This window comes from Anabas testudineus, chromosome 22, assembly GCF_900324465.2.
Source record: "Anabas testudineus chromosome 22, fAnaTes1.2, whole genome shotgun sequence".
NCBI classification, from domain to species: Eukaryota; Metazoa; Chordata; class Actinopteri; order Anabantiformes; family Anabantidae; genus Anabas; species Anabas testudineus.
The window spans coordinates 11456739-11476842 of NC_046630.1; the positions used below are offsets into that span (position 1 = coordinate 11456739).

General features: G+C 40.8%; 1 protein-coding gene across 1 annotated transcript; it reads right to left on the reverse strand.

Moving 5' to 3' along the window:
• Window positions 1-19540, reverse strand: lrrc75bb (leucine rich repeat containing 75Bb). The gene is made up of 4 exons (XM_026340055.1): window positions 19228-19540; window positions 15212-15340; window positions 13035-13147; window positions 1-1073 (listed from the first exon to the last, which is right to left on the reverse strand). The coding sequence occupies exons 1-4, from the start codon at window positions 19516-19518 to the stop codon at window positions 464-466; spliced, it is 1143 nt and encodes a 380-aa protein (XP_026195840.1). The 5' UTR covers window positions 19519-19540; the 3' UTR covers window positions 1-463.
• Window positions 19541-20104: the final 564 nt, after the last annotated feature.

A 20104-nucleotide genomic window follows, 5' to 3' on the forward strand; every position in this document is an offset into this window, starting at 1 on the left:
TTTAGACTGTTAAGGAGGCAGAACCTCCTGGTTCGGATGTCCACCAGTAGTAGCTATCTTCATCTGCTACTGCTGAGGTGCCCATGTGCAGGGCACATAACCCCCCACCTGCTCCACTGGACAGCAACAGTTGATGGGAAGCTTCAGGGTTTAAAAACCAGAAGATTGAAGGGACACTGGAAAAACAGCAAGCCCGTACATTTCAGTTCCACCTCTCCAGGATAAATGAAGCTGAATCAATCCATATAAATATACTCTCCCGGTCTGTACAGAGCTGTCTGAGTGTCAGCAGTCAGACTGTCCACAGGGGCACACAACACACTTACTTATTGTAAAGTTATTTTCAGAAACATGTGGGTCGCTGCAAGCATCTTCTGCCATACGGGCACCTGCTAACACAGGAGGATAGACTTTGGGCGAGGTGATACTGAGGGATGTAAGGGCAGAAAGTAGCTTTGGGCGATCACCTCCCACAGAAGTGCAGTGGCACATTTTTTGACACGCTTTCTTCTCCAAAGCCCCAGGCTTGAAGCTCTAACCTGTCCTCCTCCTCCTCCTCCTCTCTATCATCTTCGTCTACATCTCCCTCCTCGTACAGAGTGGGCTCCTCCACAGAGGTCTCCATGTTTGGGTTGTAGCCACTGAAGGCCTGTGCTTCACTGTACTCATAAATGGTGGGAAGGCTGCTGCGTAAGCCAAAGCGACGTCGCAGGGCCACGAGCAGCGGCTGCGGCACAGTGAAGATGTCGACATTGTTGCCCAGGTCTATCCAGGCTAGACTGGGGAACTTCTTAGGATCTTTCACTATGTCTGTCAGGTCTTTCAGGATGGCTACTGTTAGACGGTTGCCATTGACAGCTAGTATGCTGAGTTTTGGCATGCAGCTGAGGTAAGGCAGCAGCAACCGTAAGCTGTCGTCCTGCAGCTCGGTGAAACTCAGGTCAACAGCCGACACAGCGTCACTGCTGCTCTGCAGGTAGAAAGCCACGCGGTGGATGTCTCGGCCAGAGAGCGGGATGCCTGACAGGTTGACCACATCACCGGACAGCTTCTTCTTCAGGGTAGTCTTCAGACTATTTGAAAGAGGAAAAAAAACAAAGTTATATAATTTACAAGTTGGATGTGGGAGGTGCAAAATGGCCATCTATCGCAGACAACATTAAAAGCGTGCTAAATCTTCAGCCCCTGCAGTTAGTGTGTAAAGATAAACGATCTTTACTTAAAGATGCTAAGGCTATTGATTTAAAAGCTAAATGCAAAGTAGCAAAAACAGAAACAGCATTCACCAGTAGAGTGTTGAGAGTGTAGCAATCAATAATGTAAAAAAGAAAATTTGCATTTAAATGTGTCTTGGTCTAAATCCTGCAAGCAATAGATTCTGTGTCCTGGGCTGAATGTCATCCACTGAAAGGCACCAGCTGTTTTCAGTTTGGGGTGTCACTTCTTCTCCATAAAGCCAAACCATATCTCTACGTCTCTAAGTATAAACCGTCAAAGGCTATAACTGAACATGCTGCTGTCCCGACTGAGCAAATTAGAAGCAAATATGTCACCTTGTTTTGAGCTGGGGTTGCAGTTTCACTGCTGGGAAAAGTATAATTTTGAAACCAGGGATTTAAGAGAGAGACACATAATTTTCTTTGGACTTTTAAAAAACAGGTCACTCGTGTCTGAAGTACCATGAGTGACAAGTGAATAAACCACTTGAGCTGATTAGCACATTTCAAAAAGGAGAACTTTTTGCTTTTCCTAAAGCTACATCCTGTCTGCATCACATAAAAACTTTAAAGAAATACTTGACTTGTCCATAAAACGGCAATCTGCAGTTTTTACACAGCTTTGTATGATTTAAACCAACATATACAAACCATGTTGAGAAGAAGTAGTTGACAAGAACACCTGCGTGAACAGATTTGATCTTAACTGCTGAATTTAGATTTAAAATATGGTACTAAATGTGCTGTGAAATCTGTTAAAGTTTAGTATTCCATAGCATTTTGAATGGTATCACTCCAGCTTAAGAAAGAAAAACTACTATAACCATCACACGTGTAAGGCAGGATCATGTTATCCCTCGCTTCCTCTGCTAGCACCAGGTAATCTGAAACTAAATGATTTCTCTACACCTGAATGTGGTTAAATACGCAGGTGAGCTGCAGTATAAGGCAGCTACATTCACGTTGCATTGCATTGCATTAGACCCCTTCGTTTTTAGTGGTATTTTGACTCGGAAGAAATCAGATGGACGACGTCTGCCAAACAAATCACAACACAGTGTACAGTAAGTGTCGGAAACTGTTTAAAAAAAGCAAACAAACGGGAGAAAAATGTTTAGTTTCTCTGGCCTAAGGTTTACTCTCACTTTGTCTTAGTCCTGTTTGCCTTTGCCCATCCCTCTGATTCCTCAAGCACAGCGAGGATTATTCCTGCATCACCCCCACTCTCTGCTCTGTCTGGGAGCCTCATAAATTGGCAAGCTGTGCTCTTTACATCTGTCATCCTCTCTGCTTGGTTAAGAAAAAGATCTGTAGCACACCAGGGCTGTGATTCACAAGATTATCGATTCCAGGACTAGGCTATAATTCATCTCTCCTTCATATCCTCATTCTTGCTCACTGCCTCTCACTTTCTTGCTTTTGATCCCCGCCCATACAATTTCACTGCCTCTCTTGTTCTGAATTTAATCTGCTGAAGCACCTTGCATACACTCTTTAATTTTTTGTGCTGCCTGTATTTGTGTGTGTGTGTGTGTGTGTGTGTGTTTGGCTAAGCATTACCAATACATTTCAGCATAGCAGATGTATTCATCATCAGTTCATGTGTCGAATATTGAATCCATCCAACTTACTGTCTTTAAAATAGTGAAGTATGTGCACAATAATGTCCAGCAACAGCTGCAGTTTAGAAGCGCAGTAAACCACTCTGACTTCTCTAGGTTTACCAGTCCATTGTGCACGTTCTGCACTATGTAATGAAACAAATTACAGTATGAGCACTGGCTGTTTACGGTGTTTTACTGTTACAGATATATTTAAAGAGGGGATTCCTGCTTCTGCTGCAGCCCTGCCCACTCACCTGTGCACTTATGTTTGTGTGGGAAGAGCTATTCCATGAGATAAAGCTAGCCCTTTAGCTGAGTGGGCAGAGCAGGGGGATGGTGGGCTCCGAAGAGCTGAGACAGAGTTAAGTCGACAGTCTGCTCAGCTGGCCACAGGCCCAGGGACACAGCTAGCATTTCTAAACACACTGTGCTTGCTCTAGTCACTCACCATGAAATGACAACAACACAATGAACAAAATATCTCATCCCACTCCCTCTTATGTGGCTGCCCTACTCATAGGCAATGGTACGTGCAGTATACATTTGTACCAGACAAAAACATCTTCAAAGGATGGTCTATCCACATAAACATGAGCTTTACCGGGACTAAAAGCCGGCAACTGGGAGAAATCCATCTACTGACATCCTCAGGAGCAACTGATACAACATGCAGGAATCTAATAAGAGCTGACTCCCATGTGTCAAACTACTGGCTGCCTAAATGTGGGTTCAGGCAGACTGTCTAATTGCTTTTCATAGCCTGTCTTTCCTCGGGGATGTTGTTAACTTTTATGCACTGAACAAGGGTCCTTAGTGTTCAATAGTTATGTAATCCCCAGAGGTAGGAAATAAAACATCTGGGGTTTGTGATGTTGCAACAGAGTGTGGGAAACAAGATCGGGCTTTCAGAAAAGGTCAGAACAAAACCAGATGAGCTCTGTTTCAATGAAGCATTTTAGAAACTGCGCTTTGAAGGATGTGCTGCCCAAGTGTCAGTAATTTAATAGAGTTTATATGACAAACCTACTGTAACAACTGCACACACAGCACATCCAGATATAATAAGACCATAATAATATACATGCTTCATTTATGTTACACACCATTAAATATTGTATAGTCCCATCTTTATTCTTTAGTGCTATACATTCCCAGACAAGATCATAGCGTCAGCATTAAAGGTCATGGCAGATCCACTGGTTTCTGTGTTCACACTCATTTTCTACCCAGTGTTCGGTGCCACACAGTGTCAAGTTAGTCTCCACACATTCTAGTTGTTACAAAAGTGCTCACTATCAGTGTTTGACTGCAGCTTCCCTTCACCATCCTGCACATCAACTTACGCTTGAATGCAACTAAACACTCCTTCTACATTGGAGAGATTAAGTGCTGGAGAGGTGAGCGTTTTAAAAAGAAGCTGTAAGGCTCTGGTCCATGTGTACATCCTCCGGGATTAAAATACAGTGACATTTTTACAAGGGGAGTCTTACAACCCTTCAATATTCTGCCACCGGGGTGAGAGTTAAAAGCAAATGGCAGGAGAAAGTTGTTTTCCTCCCATATACAATACATGTTCCCCTTCATTTACTCTCATGAATTAGTAATACATCAAGAGACAAGGGGAATATTAGAAGTTTTCTTTTTTCCTCATGTTTCTCATTTACTCTGGGATTTAATATGACAATGGGTGGAAAGTCTTTTAAGACTGTCTATCTTGTAATAGTAAAAAAATACAGTATATTTAAATGACTACTAGCTTAAATTCGAAGTGGACAGATTTTAGGGTTCATAAATTGTAGCTAATGGGTTTATGTAGATTTACAATTGCTGGACTTATTTGCTTCTGTTAAAAACCATTGTACAAAGAGTTATCCTTTTACATTTGTTTCTGTCGTGAAACTGCCATTTATTATTATTAAAGAGACCCTTGTGAAACTTGCCTTTGCCCTAGTGAGCACCAGACTTTTATCTTAGGGAGTCAGACAGGCTGCTCCGGTATGGTATTCACCTCGAGACGAGAATCAACTTCAATGTCACAACTACCATTGTAATGTCTTTACTTTCAAAGAGAAAAACATCTTCAAAGAATTGTAGGTATTAGATTCTTTGAGTTTTATTTCTGTCAGTTAATCTACATATGCGCTTGTTCAATGTATTATTTGTGGGTCAGTAAAAATTCCCAGAGACTATAGACTGCAAATGACATATTAACATTGGAGAAGCTGAGAACAGAGAATTTTTGGAGTTTCTTGCTTGAAAAATTGCTTTTGATTATGATAATTTAGTCTGATATTTTTTTTTATTGATTTACAAATTGATTGTCATCTGTATGGTAAACATGAAGCTACAGCCCAGAAGTGGGTAATTTAGTTTAGCATAAAAACTAGAAACAGGGGGAAAAGCTAGCCTGGCTCTGTCTGATGAAACACCAGTGCCTCTAACACTCACTCGTGGCATGTTTAATTTGTACACAGAAACTCTAGTGATGGTGCGAAGCTGAGCTAACCTGCTGCAGGCTTTAGCTTTATGACTAATGATATAATTACAAAAAAGGCTATAAAGTACACTCAGTGCCAGGTATTATCTCACCAGCATTTTGATCGGAATGAGAAAAAATATTTAACGTTTACATCTGAATATTATCATATCGATTTCAGAGCATCTGGTTGCAAACCATGTGGCCCATGTGTTGTCTGGTCAATTTCAGTGTGTCACTGAGTGGATCCAGAGACAATATCAAATAGTACCAGATGTAAAACATACTTTGTAATACAAATTAAAATGTATTTCCCGCTGAGCATGCAGTGAGACGCTTGACTCATTTCGGGGTGATGGGAAAAAAAGCACTTGAGAACCATTGGCTGTGGATGCCGTTCCACAGACCCGTGGGATCAGTCAAATCAATGTCTGCTTCATCAGTGCTTTGGTCTTGAGTTGTTTATTCCTCAGATCGATCTGAACTGTTTTGCCTCCAAGCGTCTGTATAATACATGCGCAGTAGTCTGGCTCAGCTGTGGGAGAGCCTACAAGGGTCTTATGTATAAACTAATCCTTGAGAAGTGAGCTGGTGAAAGGTGTGCTTGTGTTTTCTCTGAATACTCCTTCAGGCCTGCGACTGTGAGGTTTAACTCAGTGTAGCATCAAATATGTGGCTCTCACACCTTAGGAAAGTTCGCCCTCTGTTAATGAAAATGTTTTACACTCAGTCTGAGCAAAAAATGTACTTAGACTTGCCATTTTCTCAAGGATGTGATACTAAGATTCTGCAGAGAATGTGCTCCACCAAAGTGGTGATTGCATGTGCTATACAGTTTCACGGGGATAATGGCAAATTTTCTGGGAAGGAAAAAATAGCCTCAAAGCTCATTTGGATTCGGATTAAATTTCAGTGAAACATTTAGCGGATGGTCTGATTAAGGCTTCCTCTATTGTATGTCGTCAATGGAGCAGCTCCAGGCTATTCTGACGTCTCAGCCTCTTAGTACTTAGCAGCTTTGGATTCGCAGTAAATGTTGATCGCCACACAGGTTAAAGTGAAAGCACAAATCAGAATAGCATGTGCAGCTTTTAAAAGGAAAAATAAATACTAGAAATCTTAAAAGACAAAAACTATTTATTTATTTTTTTAATAAAAAAAAAAAAAAAAAAATTGTTGAATCCCCAATACTCCAACTTAGCATCACAGCTAAGTCAAACATTAAGACTTGGTACCATTGCTTCCAGTTAGTAACATTAGTTTTTTGTACAGATGTGAAGGTGTAGTTTTAATTAGCACAGTGGACTGAAAGGGGGTCCACTGAGTGCATCTAATACTAATCAGCTAACAGCTACTCATACAACTCTCATGGGCTCTGTGGGAAACGGCGCAAACAGGTGACTTTTTATTTCAGGAATCTACACTGAAGTGAGAGGAAGAGTAACAAAACGAGGCCACATAATATATACATAAGATCAATAAATAATTAAAATGTATATTTATTTTTTGGCACCCACGCTATTGTGCTTGTAATACATTAACAATATAAGCAGCACAATATAGATGTGACATTACTTCTAGTAATTTGCTCACCTCCGACCAAAGTAAAAAAGACATTCGAATGGTTGCGCCAATAATTATAAAATGTCTTGATATAGAATGTACCATAATGCAATAAGCGTGTAGCATGTAAAATGCAAAATGTACTCCACAGGCGAGCTATAAATTCGCCAATGATTTGATTTGATGTGACAAACTGGATGCTTAGGAGAAAAGAATACTGCGACAGAACACACAGAAAGCAGTTTGCATTACATAACTGTATATCACGGAGGAGTGCGCCTGTGTCAGCTATACTATGTCAAGGCACAGTTATGAAACCAGCATTAAAATGCAGGGCACCAAACACAGAATGTGGGGTTTGATTTTTAGGGGAGTTTTCTTTGTGAGACTTGAAGGAACAAGACCCACAGACAATCAGAGGCACAACAATATTATTTCTGTTATTCTCAAGCAGCAACTGCCTTATCTCAGATTTACAGTTATAATCCAATCAATGGGAGGTTTTGGGAGGTTCAAAATCAAGGAAGCCTTGAAACACTTATTTTAACAGCATGGCTGTATTTTTTCACATTCCTGTTAATTTGAAAACTGCTCCAAACTCTGTTTACCAATTAACACATTTAACACATCTATAATTATTTCATTATGGGCCTGTGCCCTGTAGACAGGAGTGATGGATACTGAAGGTCTTTTCCTCCACCCCCTCATCTTCCAGGATCTCAGTCTGTACCACGGGAAGCCCTCAATTATTCATGCACAAGGATGGTGGCTCGATCTTTAAGTCTCTATTAAAACTGGAGGTCAACTAGAAAGCAGATTGAGCAGACTGAGAGCCTCATGCAGTCAAGTGGAACAGTCCATCTTTGAATGCAACGATGACTAGAGAAACCTTTCAGTCATCTGCGATTGTGCACTCACACACACAAATTCACATTTTTCTCATATTCTCGCCCTGTATAGTCGGATTTTGGCTTTTTGTCGTAGAAGGTGACCTTGTATGTCAGTCAGAGGTCAGACATGCTGAGTCAGAGCCTGTTTGGCTTTCCAGCTCTCACTTGGTGACTTGGCTCCAGAAATAGGTCGTATTCGTGTTAAAGGCAGATGACACACAGAGGCCACGTGTACAGTAAATAGATAAAGGGGGAATTATTTTGTTAGTTTTTTCTGAGACAACACAGCAGCTGTATAGAGCAGGTGCGATCAGATTAAAGGTGAAGGTTTATTGTTATGGGGGCTTCAACTTTGAGCAAAAAACTTCAGCCAGTTAAATTACTGGTTTAGAAATGGATCCAGTGTGACACTATAATGGGTTAACTTTACCCAGAGCCCACGAGACAGGGTTGTTTTGGTCCAGTACAGCACCAATAATATAGAACATAAAGTCCCTTTCAGACATGCTCTTCTTTTTTCCTTTCTGAACATGTTGGTATCTGAACGTAACAGCCTCATGTCTGAATGAGCACCCTGGTCACTTTTAAGTAAGTGCTGCAACTGCAATCTCGCTACGTCAGAAGATTTAGGTATCACTAGTGACTTACAGTATGTCTGAATGACAGAAAGCCGTCACTTCAAGACACTGTGAAGCCAGCAAAGTGACAAAACCTATGGTATGATTTCACATGTGAATCGAGTATTGTTGAGATAGACTAACCAACATGCTAACCCCGCCATCAGACTAGGTAAGAATCTCTCCCACTTTTCCTTTGTTCGTACTGTTTCGGCGGGCTGGTGGCTCAGTGGGTAGGTCATTGGCCTTAGATACAGAAGGTTCGGGTTGGGTTAAATGCAGAGAACCAATTTCATCTGTAACATGTAAATATGACAAATAAAGGCTTTCTTCTTTGTACTGTTTTTGAAGTGGTCTTGGTTAAGTAAGTAATTCATTTAAAGAATGAGCAGATCTTTTTAGGTTTAGTTGTAGCTATTTATTATTAACAATTAAAGTACCCAAGGACCTCAAAGACGTTTTGTCTGTTTTTTCATTATATATGAGTCTAAAATTGACAGACAGTTTTTTTTTAACTGGGTTGAATACAGCAGCTTGCTGTGGATGGAAGACAAATTATCACCTAATTATAAGAAAATAGCTGGAAATAAAAGTGTTTTAAATTATATCAGTGTGGACGTAACCTTAATGTAGAATAACCCTAAATTCATAGATGATCAATGCATACAGTAGTGAGGACTGCAAAGGAGAGAGATGTAGTGCCTTCACAATATTACCGTGGCCTTGGAAGGATCATGTAAGGGAGAAGGGCTCAAAATAACAGCGAGGAAGGGAGGTAGAAGGGATTTCTGTAAAGATTAGAGCAAATTAGCCTGAGCAGAGCAGGGAAAAAGTGGAGAGAGAATCCCAGAGAACACTTCTCTGGTGATTAGGCGGTGAAAAGCCGTCGAGGAATCTGCGAAAGAAATACAGTCACTGAAATGAGGTTGACAAAGTGGTTATAAGTATCCAGACTATTATACAGACAAAAAAAACTTTCACTGCTCAAAGAAATAGAGTTATAGCCAACATGCCTAGACAGCTTTAAAGTAGATTATGCTTGCCAGGGTATGATTCAGAAGTGAGAGGATGATGAGAGATGCCACTGGAGGAAATTCATTTTTTTAGCCTAGGAGCAAAGAAAGGGAAGGACAGAGAAGGTGGTGACCCGGTTGAATTGGGAAGGACATTTAAACATTTAAAAAGAAACATATAATCTTTTTCTGGTTGATCTGACAATGGAAATTTTTGAAATGCGGAAGATATATTGAGCTACAGGGGCTGCAGAGAGCATGTTGAGAGACGAGAAAGGAGCAGATTTAGAAACACAATAAATTTAAAGAGAGCAGAATCTCTAGTGATGAAGGTTAAAGCTTTTATTGAGTGTAAAACCACAGCTTTAGGCTGCACAGTATTGTCTGGAGTCATACCAGGATTCTAAGGATGTCAGCGTTCTTCATTAGAAGTGCTTGTTGGGTTGAGCTTTCCTATTTAGTAGGAGGTGCTGTCTGACAATGTCTGTAATTAAATCTTATGGATCATTCATTCAGCAATTTGCCAGCTGTGTGGCAGTGAGACAGTAAATTAAAGTTTTCTCTTTAAAAAACAATGTCAGCACAACAACCACCGTGCTTTTGAATGTGCCCATATCCACCAACTATGAACCTACTAGACTTAGGAAGGAAATATACTGTGCACTTTTGCTTTCCGACATGGTGCGAGAATATATTCTATCAGCTAGATCTTTTCCACTACTTTGAATAAATGGAGTAAATATTTCTGAAGTAGATTTTAACAGCCAAAGGAAGGGTCACTATCATAAATTATCTTTTGCTGATTTGCTGAGATAAGATAATGCAGGAGCCTCTCTGTCATGCTGGGAGTGGGTTTGAGTAGGACTCTGCTGATGAGAAATCAATCTGGAGTTCGACATCATCAAACAATATTTCGAGTGAACAGCTACAGTCAGTTTCCAACCTCACAAATGACGTATGTGACACAGATACACAATAAAGATGATAAGCCCAAGACTTGATAACACTGTCAAGATGTTGAAATTTCGAGATTTGCGGTCAAGTGTTTCATCTTCTTTGAAGATATTTGCAGTAAAATTGTGCAACATGAGATATGATGTGTTTTCTAACATTTTATAGGTTATTATTACAAAGTTACAGATAATTCAGTTGTTACCGGCAGTGACTCAGCACAATGTTGATAACTTTGTGTTTTGACTGCTATCTGGAGACATTATATTATTATTATTTATTTATTATATTTATTATTTTAACACAGTAAACTGATTAAGTACGTAAATACTTTCTTGGCAGGTGAACATGTGGAGGTCACGCCAAATAAATACGCTGTAAAGTATTTATTAAAGCCATGTGTTCAATGTTTATTAAGCATCGTGTGAATATAAATAAAGGTGATGAAATGACTTCTGGACAGCCTTCACAGTCTAAGCTGTGCCAGGAAAAGCTCTTCAGTGTGAGCAGTGTGAGGTCTGGGTCAAATATCAGGACTCACACCATCAGCACTCACCCACAGCTGATGACACCTGGCTATCAAAACAGCTGTCACAGCCACGACCCATTTCACTCCTAACATCAGTCGACACGACTGAAAATTAGCACTCAACCGTATCCTGCACGACGATGTATTCGGTACTGAGACAAATAAAGCAAAAAAATACCACATGCACACACATTTCCTTTAATATTCTGAGTGTCTTTTTGCAATATGACATTCGGAAACATAGTAATTTCTTTAAATGTGTCTGTAATATCTACTGCAAGAGCCTTATATTAATTATTGCCTTGCAGCAAACGACACGCTATAGAGTAGCATCTGCAATCTGAATCCAATCACTTTAAAATGTGCTGGAAGGACAGTTTTAGTGTAATAAAAAATATGAGCCTGATTAATCTGAAATTCAATATCAATTACAATAACATTAAAAACTTCTCTTGGGACTCAGCAATACTCTGATCTCAAGAACCTGGTACATAAGGCTGCAGAGAAAAATGAAATTGCCTCGATATTATGTTATAATACATTGTCTAACTTGTTTTGCAGTTACAGTGTTATAGGCTGGAGTAATAAAGCTTCAGTTAAGATTCATGTGTTATGTCTGAAAGACGTGGAACCATTTGCATATTGAATAAAAGAGCAAGCTGCATCATATTTTTAGATTCATCATAGGGACTTTTCAGTAGGGCGTCATGGTGGTGTAGTGGTGAGGATGGCCGCCTCACCCGCTTAACCGTGTGCCTTTCTGTCTAAATTGCCCATGTAGAAGGTTTGTCGGTCTCTATATGTCAGCCTGTGATTGAGTGGCGTACTCCACCTCTCACCCAATGACAACTGGGACATGCTCAAGCCCTCCACGACCCTTCAGAGGAAAGGCAATTAGGATAATGGATATATGGACGTCTCGATATCGCTTTTCAGAATGACTTCACAGAGAAACAAGAATAAATTATATGTTATATGATAACTGAGAGTTTTCTTCCTAAATATGGAGAGATCAAGTTCTTGATCAATTTACAGTGAGGCAGGGAAAAAGAGGGAAATACATGACTTCTAATCAGCAACATAATACTACCCCTCTCCCCTCCTTTTTCCTTCTTCTGTCAGAGCGTTTCCCCGGAGTCTAAGCTCAAACTGCAGAACCGCTCTGGGTGGCAACTGTTGAACAAAATGGGCTCTCACAAGCAGGAGAGGAAAAAGCCCACAGGAAAAGAGGAGAGAAGGAAAATCAATGCAAGGAAGGGATTTTAAAATAGGAGAAATGGGAAATAAGGTGAAGGGTGGGGAAGCAGACGGAGAGAGAAAATGGAGAAAGAGAATAATGGGCAATACTGAAAAGATCAATAACAGGAAAACACTGACTTCTAATGCTCATTTGATCGAAACACATTAATTTCTGCATTTTTAGCGAGGGAATATTCACAGAGAAGAGAAACAGCCTGGATTGCGCCCCACAGTTAAGTGCTGCTGTCTGGATGGTTGCAGTCGAGGCTGTGAGAGAGACAGAGCTTGCTAATGAGCACACTGGGAGAGTCTGCCTTGTTGTTTTGTTGAGTGTTATTTCGAATTATTGCAACCATGAGTCTGGGGCAGGAAGTCAACTCAAGCTGTCAAACCATCTTTCAATCTGGGTTAATTGCTCAGGGACTGGGAGCCTCGTGATTATCATTAGATATCTTTTTTATAACCACAAATGTACCTGTTAATTTGAGTTTTTCAAGTTTGTCTTGAAGTTGCTACAACGAGTATCTTTCTGTTGTTCTTTCATTATTTAATTAAAGCAATTAAATCACAGACAATTTTCATTTTTTATTCATTGTTTTTCCTTTATGCAACTAGACACTGAGCCAATGGATTTTAACATGGGAGACTACTGTTCAACAGTCAATTTGCATAACCATGTGTTTATTGTTGTTCATCTGACATATGCACATGTGAAGGTCTGTGAAGATATTTGAACCTAAACTCATCCAGCAAGTAAAGTAACAAGCTCCAAACTAGAGGGGAAATCTTGCCAGGGACAGCACTTCTCCCAGTATTATAAAGACGTTCTCTACTGACAATTATGAGTCACACTGATGCATATGTTGAGGAAGTGTTTACTGGGGCAGAGACTGTCAATCTGAAGAGTGACGGCACAGGACAGAAGACACACTCACCAGGCCTGTGACTTCCTCCTGGCCACGCTCTGTCTTGTCCACTTGGAGTGAGGGGTCAGGTGATAAATCAGCTGGCGGCAGATCTTGTTGGTGGACTTCAGAGAATCAGTCTCCTGTGACAGGCACATAGGATGGACACCAAATATAAATGCAGCTCATACGACTTTCATACGAATTCAGCTGTTCTCTTTTGCCTGACCTCTGCTGATGTGCGCATAGTAACAAAGTGTTTCTTTCTTGTCTTTTGAATACAGCTGCTTTGTTAATGTAATTTCCATTTTGCCTCCACTTTCTGCCATGTCTCCTCCTCCCCTTTTCTCTCTCTGACTCCTCTGTCAAAGACTTTAAATGGAAAGGGTTGTGCTGAGGAGGCGAAATCTAATTAATGGTGCAACACAACAACAAGAAAGAAGCAACTTGGCAAGAGGCAGAAAAACGACAGGGGCGATTTACCTTAAGGCAATTAACCATTCCTGCTGCCATTTCTTTTCTTGGGCGTTAAACAAACGTGTGTCTCATACTTTGAAAACATTCAGTGCTGCTGTTTGAGCCTTTTGGATGACTGAACACAGTGTTATAGCGAAAATGTATATCTGTGGTCTATCAACACTAAGATCTAAGATCCTAAGTGTGCAAGAGTGTAACTTAATAAGCACTGTAGAAATTTGGCCTTGATCATATGATATTATCTACATAAATCTCAGTGTAGTGGGAAGTGGTGGCCACAGAAGCAGCTGGCAGGCCTTAAATTCAGCACAATGCCTCTCTACATCCTCATCACGTCTGACACAGTACACTGCCACGGGTCACCAGCCAGTCAGGAGAATGTCTCTGCCAGCTCCTCACTTTTCCTCGCAGAGTTTCCCCACCAAAGACATGGGATTCGATTTTTTTTGCAGGTGGTTATCAGTAAACACTAGACCTATGGTGACTTAACTTAAGGCAATCCATCTTTTCCTAAAATGAAAACCACAGACTGTAGATAACTGTAATGTGTGCTGGGTCTGTGTTTTACCACCACTCCAAACTTCTGTATCTTCTTCAACCTCATACCTGAGTTTGAAATGTAATTTGAATTTTAATGTGTCGGATTTGTATGCCACGCTACAAGTGGATGAACTGACTGCCAGAAAGAAAAAATCACAACTGATATATTTAAGAAAATATTACCATACACATCTGACCTCAGCTCTTAAGATAAGAAAAAAATTAACCTACTATTCCCAAAAGAAATTTTCATACAGTCCCATGAAAACTGTGATAATGTGTCTGTAGCCAGAGACCAAACAGACCTCACTGCTTATCCAGTTTGATCCCACTGCTACCCGACACTGCCCTCAAAGTGCTCTCACAGTTAGTGCCAAATCCATACCCCCCAATAAGCCTCAGTGCCAATAACCATGGCCTGTTGACCTCAGCATGAACACTGGACATCTACCCCCACGTGTGAGCATGAAGCTGATAATCTCACACCCCTGCAGGTCCTGGAGCAAAGCTGCTGCCAAGAAGCAGCAGGGAAGGTAGCATTCGAGTGCTACTGCAGAGTAAAGCTCTGACCTGAACTTTGGCCTCAAAGTCTACCTCTCTACTGTACTCCACCATCCTGCACTACAGCATGTATGTCCATCCTGCAGGAAGGGTTTTTCCTCTGTTTCTCTGCTTGATTGACTCTGGAGCCATGGAGAAATGGTCTTGTGTGTTGTGCAGACTGTAAAGCCTTTTTAACAACGTCTGCACTATATAAACAAACCTAACTGAACGTTATTTACGTTGTGCCGTGCCCGTCACTTTTCCACTTACGTTTCCTGTAAAACACAACTCCACCACTAATGGAATGCAAAATGTCACTTAATGCTTCAAACACACTTAAAGGCATCAGAATAAAAACCTTCAATATAATTTTGCCTACTTCTTATCATCTGTTGTTGTGTTTGTTTAGCGCGAACCGACAGTTCATTGTTGTCACAGTAGCATGACAACAAATGTGACACATGCTCTCGGGCATGGCTAATAAATGTGGACATGCTGCAGCTTGCTTCTGTTCTGTTTGAAATTGTTGCTGTCCCATTAACTTATGCAAATGTGTCTGTTATGTTTTAACCCACGAGCAGTTTTCTTTTCAACTCCTGTGAATGAATGTAACATTTAACACAAACTTAATTATTGTGGATTCGTACCCTCTTCGGACACTGCAGGTCTCGAGCCAGGCTGAGCAGCAGCTCATGAGAAATGGGGTCCACCAGGTTGAGAAAAGCCGCATTCTTGTACAAAATGTCATTGAGTGATGTTCCCTGCAGGCCCAAGTCCTGAGACACAAGAAGGAAAAGGTACAGTAAGTGATTTGTCAAACCTTACACCCAGCACAGCATCACTCTTTCATGAACAGATTAAAAACTCCTTCTTCATTTGAACTGATTTGCAGGTTCCACTTGTTGCATTACCCAGGGGACGTTCTATAATTTCACAAAACACATCTCTTATTCATGTAAGAAAAATACTTCTTGATTCCAGTTAAATGCACTTCCACCTTCTACCTCCAGTCTTCATCACGATGTGATGTGCAGAACATTTTAATACAACCGGGAACCAGGACACATCCCCAGGGGTTGATGATATTTGTATCATCTTCATGCTGTGTTCTATTTGCAATGTAAATATATTGAAGCACTATCTCCAGGTAATGCTTTGAGGGCCGACGTGTCATTAACAGCCAGTGTTTGAGGAGTAACGTCTTCAGACACATCAAATGATCCCACCAGCATGTGGCATCTGCCACCTACTTGACGACGATACCAACACACACACACACACACACACACACACACACACACACGTACACGCACAACAAACTAGAAGAAGAAACGACAGTGAAGACATGAAACAGAAGAGATGAAATAAAAATGAAGAAGATGAAAGGCTTGAAGTTAGAGCAAAAGCCTGAAGCTTCATTATTTTTAACTAATGCATATCAAGTGTTATAAGATTACTTCTACTCGTTATTATCTGCTATATCTGCGGCCAATGTACATTAGAAAAATCTTTACTAGACCAACATCCTCTTATTTACAGGAGTGAATGTTGTGTCATGTAAAGCTGTACAATACCTCTTATGATCTATATGAACTGAAATGCTTATCAAATTGAAGGCTGTGTAAAACATGCTCTATATGTGCTGACAGCTCTAACACTTCAGGGTACAGTGGAGGCAAAGAGGAAAACTCCCATCAGCATTTTCTCCTCCTCCAGCTTTGAGTTGATTTATTACAGCAGAGCTTTGAGGGATTCCCTGACGCTGGGCTATCCTCCAGACCAGCTCTCCCTTCAATAAACCTCATTTAGTGCAGGCTGCGGGTATCATATGTGTCCAAAAATGGAAGCACGGGAGAAAATTGAAGATTATTTTATGGTGACGTGTTTGTGCCGTTTATGTGCAGCTTTGTGGAGGATTCAGAGCTGAAATGAACCACATTTTAAAAAATGCACACAGAGATCTGATCCCATGGATTAATTTGACTGATTCCTAGTCATAAAAGCATGAAATGTTCTGATATTTGTCACTGACAGGATGCCTGTGTATGTGCCGGCGTGACTTTGGGTCCCACTGCAAATGTCCTCATGAAAGCTGCATATCTAATCTGATGCCTTGTCACAAAAAGTCTGAATAAAAAGAGATAAGCTCCGAATCGCAGAACATCATCCCACACATGCAGTTCATTAGAATCCAATTAAATATATTGCAGAGTGCGACAAATCCAGTTCCTCAGTTTTCTGCTTCAGTGCATGAAAAGTGTCACAGCTGCCAGGTGATGGACTTTTCAACTCCAGCTTTGTTGATTTGAAAAGTGAAAGTTTCAATGATGCAAAAACTCAGCCAGTGGCAGCATTGCTTTGGCAAGGATATCTGACAAACTGGAGGAGGTCAGTTTGTCAAATGAGTCACATGTGACCAAACATATGAAGAGGAATTTATGCTAATACATCCTAAGGTACAATGACACTACACTGCACATGCATTTTTGACATTTCCATTAACATTACAATTGCATCTGTGATCTGTCCTTCACATGAAGGAGCACTTTCTCTAGACATTATGTTTTCACTTAAATGCAGATAGAAGTCAGAATGCATGAAAGTAAACAATATAGAGTATAGAAATGTGTTTATTAACTTTCTTAGTGAAAAGAAACTGTACACCCTGTTATCTAGTGAACTTCTTTGCTTAGTGTGCGTTTTATTGCTAGTTTACTTGCCGTCTTTATGCTTAATTTCATTGTAGAAGTTTGTAGACAGTTTTCCAACACTAATGCTCATTGTAAATATTTATTAATATGTGAACATTAACATTTAACATAACTCAAACCCCAATCTCTTACTCTCCATCTATATATTTATTTTGTATTTAATTCTGCATTAGTAAATCATAAAGGCATCACAGTTGTTTGGTATTTCAAGTTGAATAAGATAAATTAAAATATGTGTGTTTTGACAGTGAACCTTACACTTCAATAAGGTCTATAGAACACAGAGCACTTTAATTACTGTCTTCTCCATCGCTGCACATCGGTTGTTGTACAGTACAGCGCTACTGATATGAGTATTTGCTGATTCTTTGTTTACTAATGAATATCTAGAAGATCCCAAACTAATTAACTTAATGGCCCAGAAGGCAGATCTGCAATGGAGATACAGTGCGTTATTGGTTCCTCTTTGTAATGACTTCCTCTATGTGAAATATGTTCCAGCATCCATCATCTCAAGGTGATTATCTCCAAATCCACCCATCCCCGATAGGAAAAGCTGCTTTGCTGCTGCAGAACAACAACAGAAGATCTACTGCCAGTGTTTTTTTCCAGTCTTGAAGTAATATTAGTCAGACACTTGGCTTCAGCCCCAACAACATACAACAGTAGCAGCGCTCTGGCTTCACCTCAGTGAGCGATGGAGACAGTATACGTGCTTCGCGAGCAGTTTTAATGCCGAGCTATGGAGGAAGCTGCCCCTGCTCGCAACCAACAAATCTACATGTTGATCTTTACAACTCTTTTTCTCATAGGGTGCAACACACTACAGCACTACTTTCATTTATATGGACATCGGTGTCTTAATGGTAGGTGTGCATAAGTCACATTGCTTCCATGTAAATATGAAGGTGAAGCTTCACAAAGAAGTGTAAATTCACCCCACACATTTTATATCTTCACTTAAAGCTTTCAGAGTAGATGAGATACCTACAAATCCGCCTTCACTTCAGCATTTTTCAGACCCCCATAGCTTCGCAGCTTTGTTTCCTGCTTTCATAAGCACACATCTGTATAATTTATTCTACAGCGCCGTGCAGATGGGCAGGGAGGTTTCATGACAGGGGGGGCCCTCTTGATCAGAACTGCTTTTGTCTGAACTTCAAATCTGAGCCCCTTTGATCAACACGCAGCTCGCAGAAGGCAGTGGAAAGCTCAAGATGAGCTCTAAGAACTCTAGTTTGGATAAATCTTAAGAAAGTTAGGAAAAACAAGCATCATTTAACTACAGTATACTGAGAAACTGTGAAGTTGCATTAAAGAGATGTTCACATAATGTTGTGCAACAAGGACAGATTAGAGCTATTCAACAATATCACATGTGGATTTCTTTATTTAATTATCATAGATTTGACCACATTCAAATGATTATATGATACACTCAGTGTTGTGCTGTTTGGATCTGATTAAATATTCTGAACATGGATTGGAGAGCTTCACCACCATTTCCTTTCAGACAAAGCAGGTGGGCAATTTAGCACAGTCTCTAACCAAATGAGGCATCAACTCAACTCATTGTAAGAGCTTCTGTTTCCACAGGAATAGTAAAAAGAGGCAAGCAACTTCGCTATGGGAAGCAAAGCCTCTGGAAACCTTTATGAGAAATTACAAAGAGTAAATGATTAAATGGCTTTAACTGTTTAAAAAACAAAACATTAACGCACTGACACCTGCAGATGCATGTGCCTTAGGGGATTTGCACAAGAGGAGCAACTGTTGTAGCATCACAAAGGGATGTTATGCGCACAAACTGTCTTTAAATTAGAAATATAACCAAACTTTTTGCGCATGCACTAATAAACAAACGCCACTTACGCGTCAGAAAAAACACGTTTTCCATAATAAAGTTTCAAATGCTGTAAGACTGAACCTCCAAACTCCTGATGCCCCTTTACCTTTCTCAGCAGTTTGAGCACTTCAGCTGCCTGCTCCATCTTCTGCTCCTGCAGAAGCCTCTGGATTTCCCGGATCCAAGCCACCCGTCTGACATACGGGCTGTGGTTGGTTTTCCGCAGCATCCCCGGGAGCTTGTCGGACTTGAGCATCAAGGAGGCAAACAAGAAGTCTCTCCTGCCTCTGCCGCCACTTCTCTCGCTTTCTCCGGAAACGTCATGTCTCTGTCGTCTCCTCTTGGACAATTTGCTGTCAAAATCGAGACTTCTCTGTCTGGTCAACTTAGAACCCATCACTCCTGAGAGGATGTGCCGGCGGAGGTGGTGAGAAGGATTTCACAGCATGCCGCCAAAACATCACACTCCCCACGAGGATCTACCCCCCCCCCCCCAGCCCAGGAAAATAGAGTTTCAAACTTTCGGGTCTATTCAGAACTATAAAGCATCAACATGACAACATGCTCGCCGTCGTCCCCTGCTTGCATCGGTCCATGCACTGCCTGAGCACTCTGGCATCCTTCGCTTTACTCAGAGCTGATGCGCTCCTCAGCCAATCAGATCGTGAATGCTCTGCACAGCTTGAGAGTGAGAGTCATGTAAGAAAACTGTGCTCAGTTTAGTTTTCTTACATGACCCCCACAGCTGAACGCGCTGGGCACGGAATCAATCAGTGCAAGTAGACGCGTTTAATCCTGCGTTATCAGTGTATGGTCTTATGTAATCATTTCATAATCCCAATGATGTGACGAAGTAATAGAAACAAAGAAGAATGTGCATGAAGGGGAACTTTGCTTGCAAGTTATTATCCATTGTTTCCATTAGCTATGTTGAGTTTGGGAACACCTAGATTTTGGGGCAATGGACACATTATTGAGAAAAG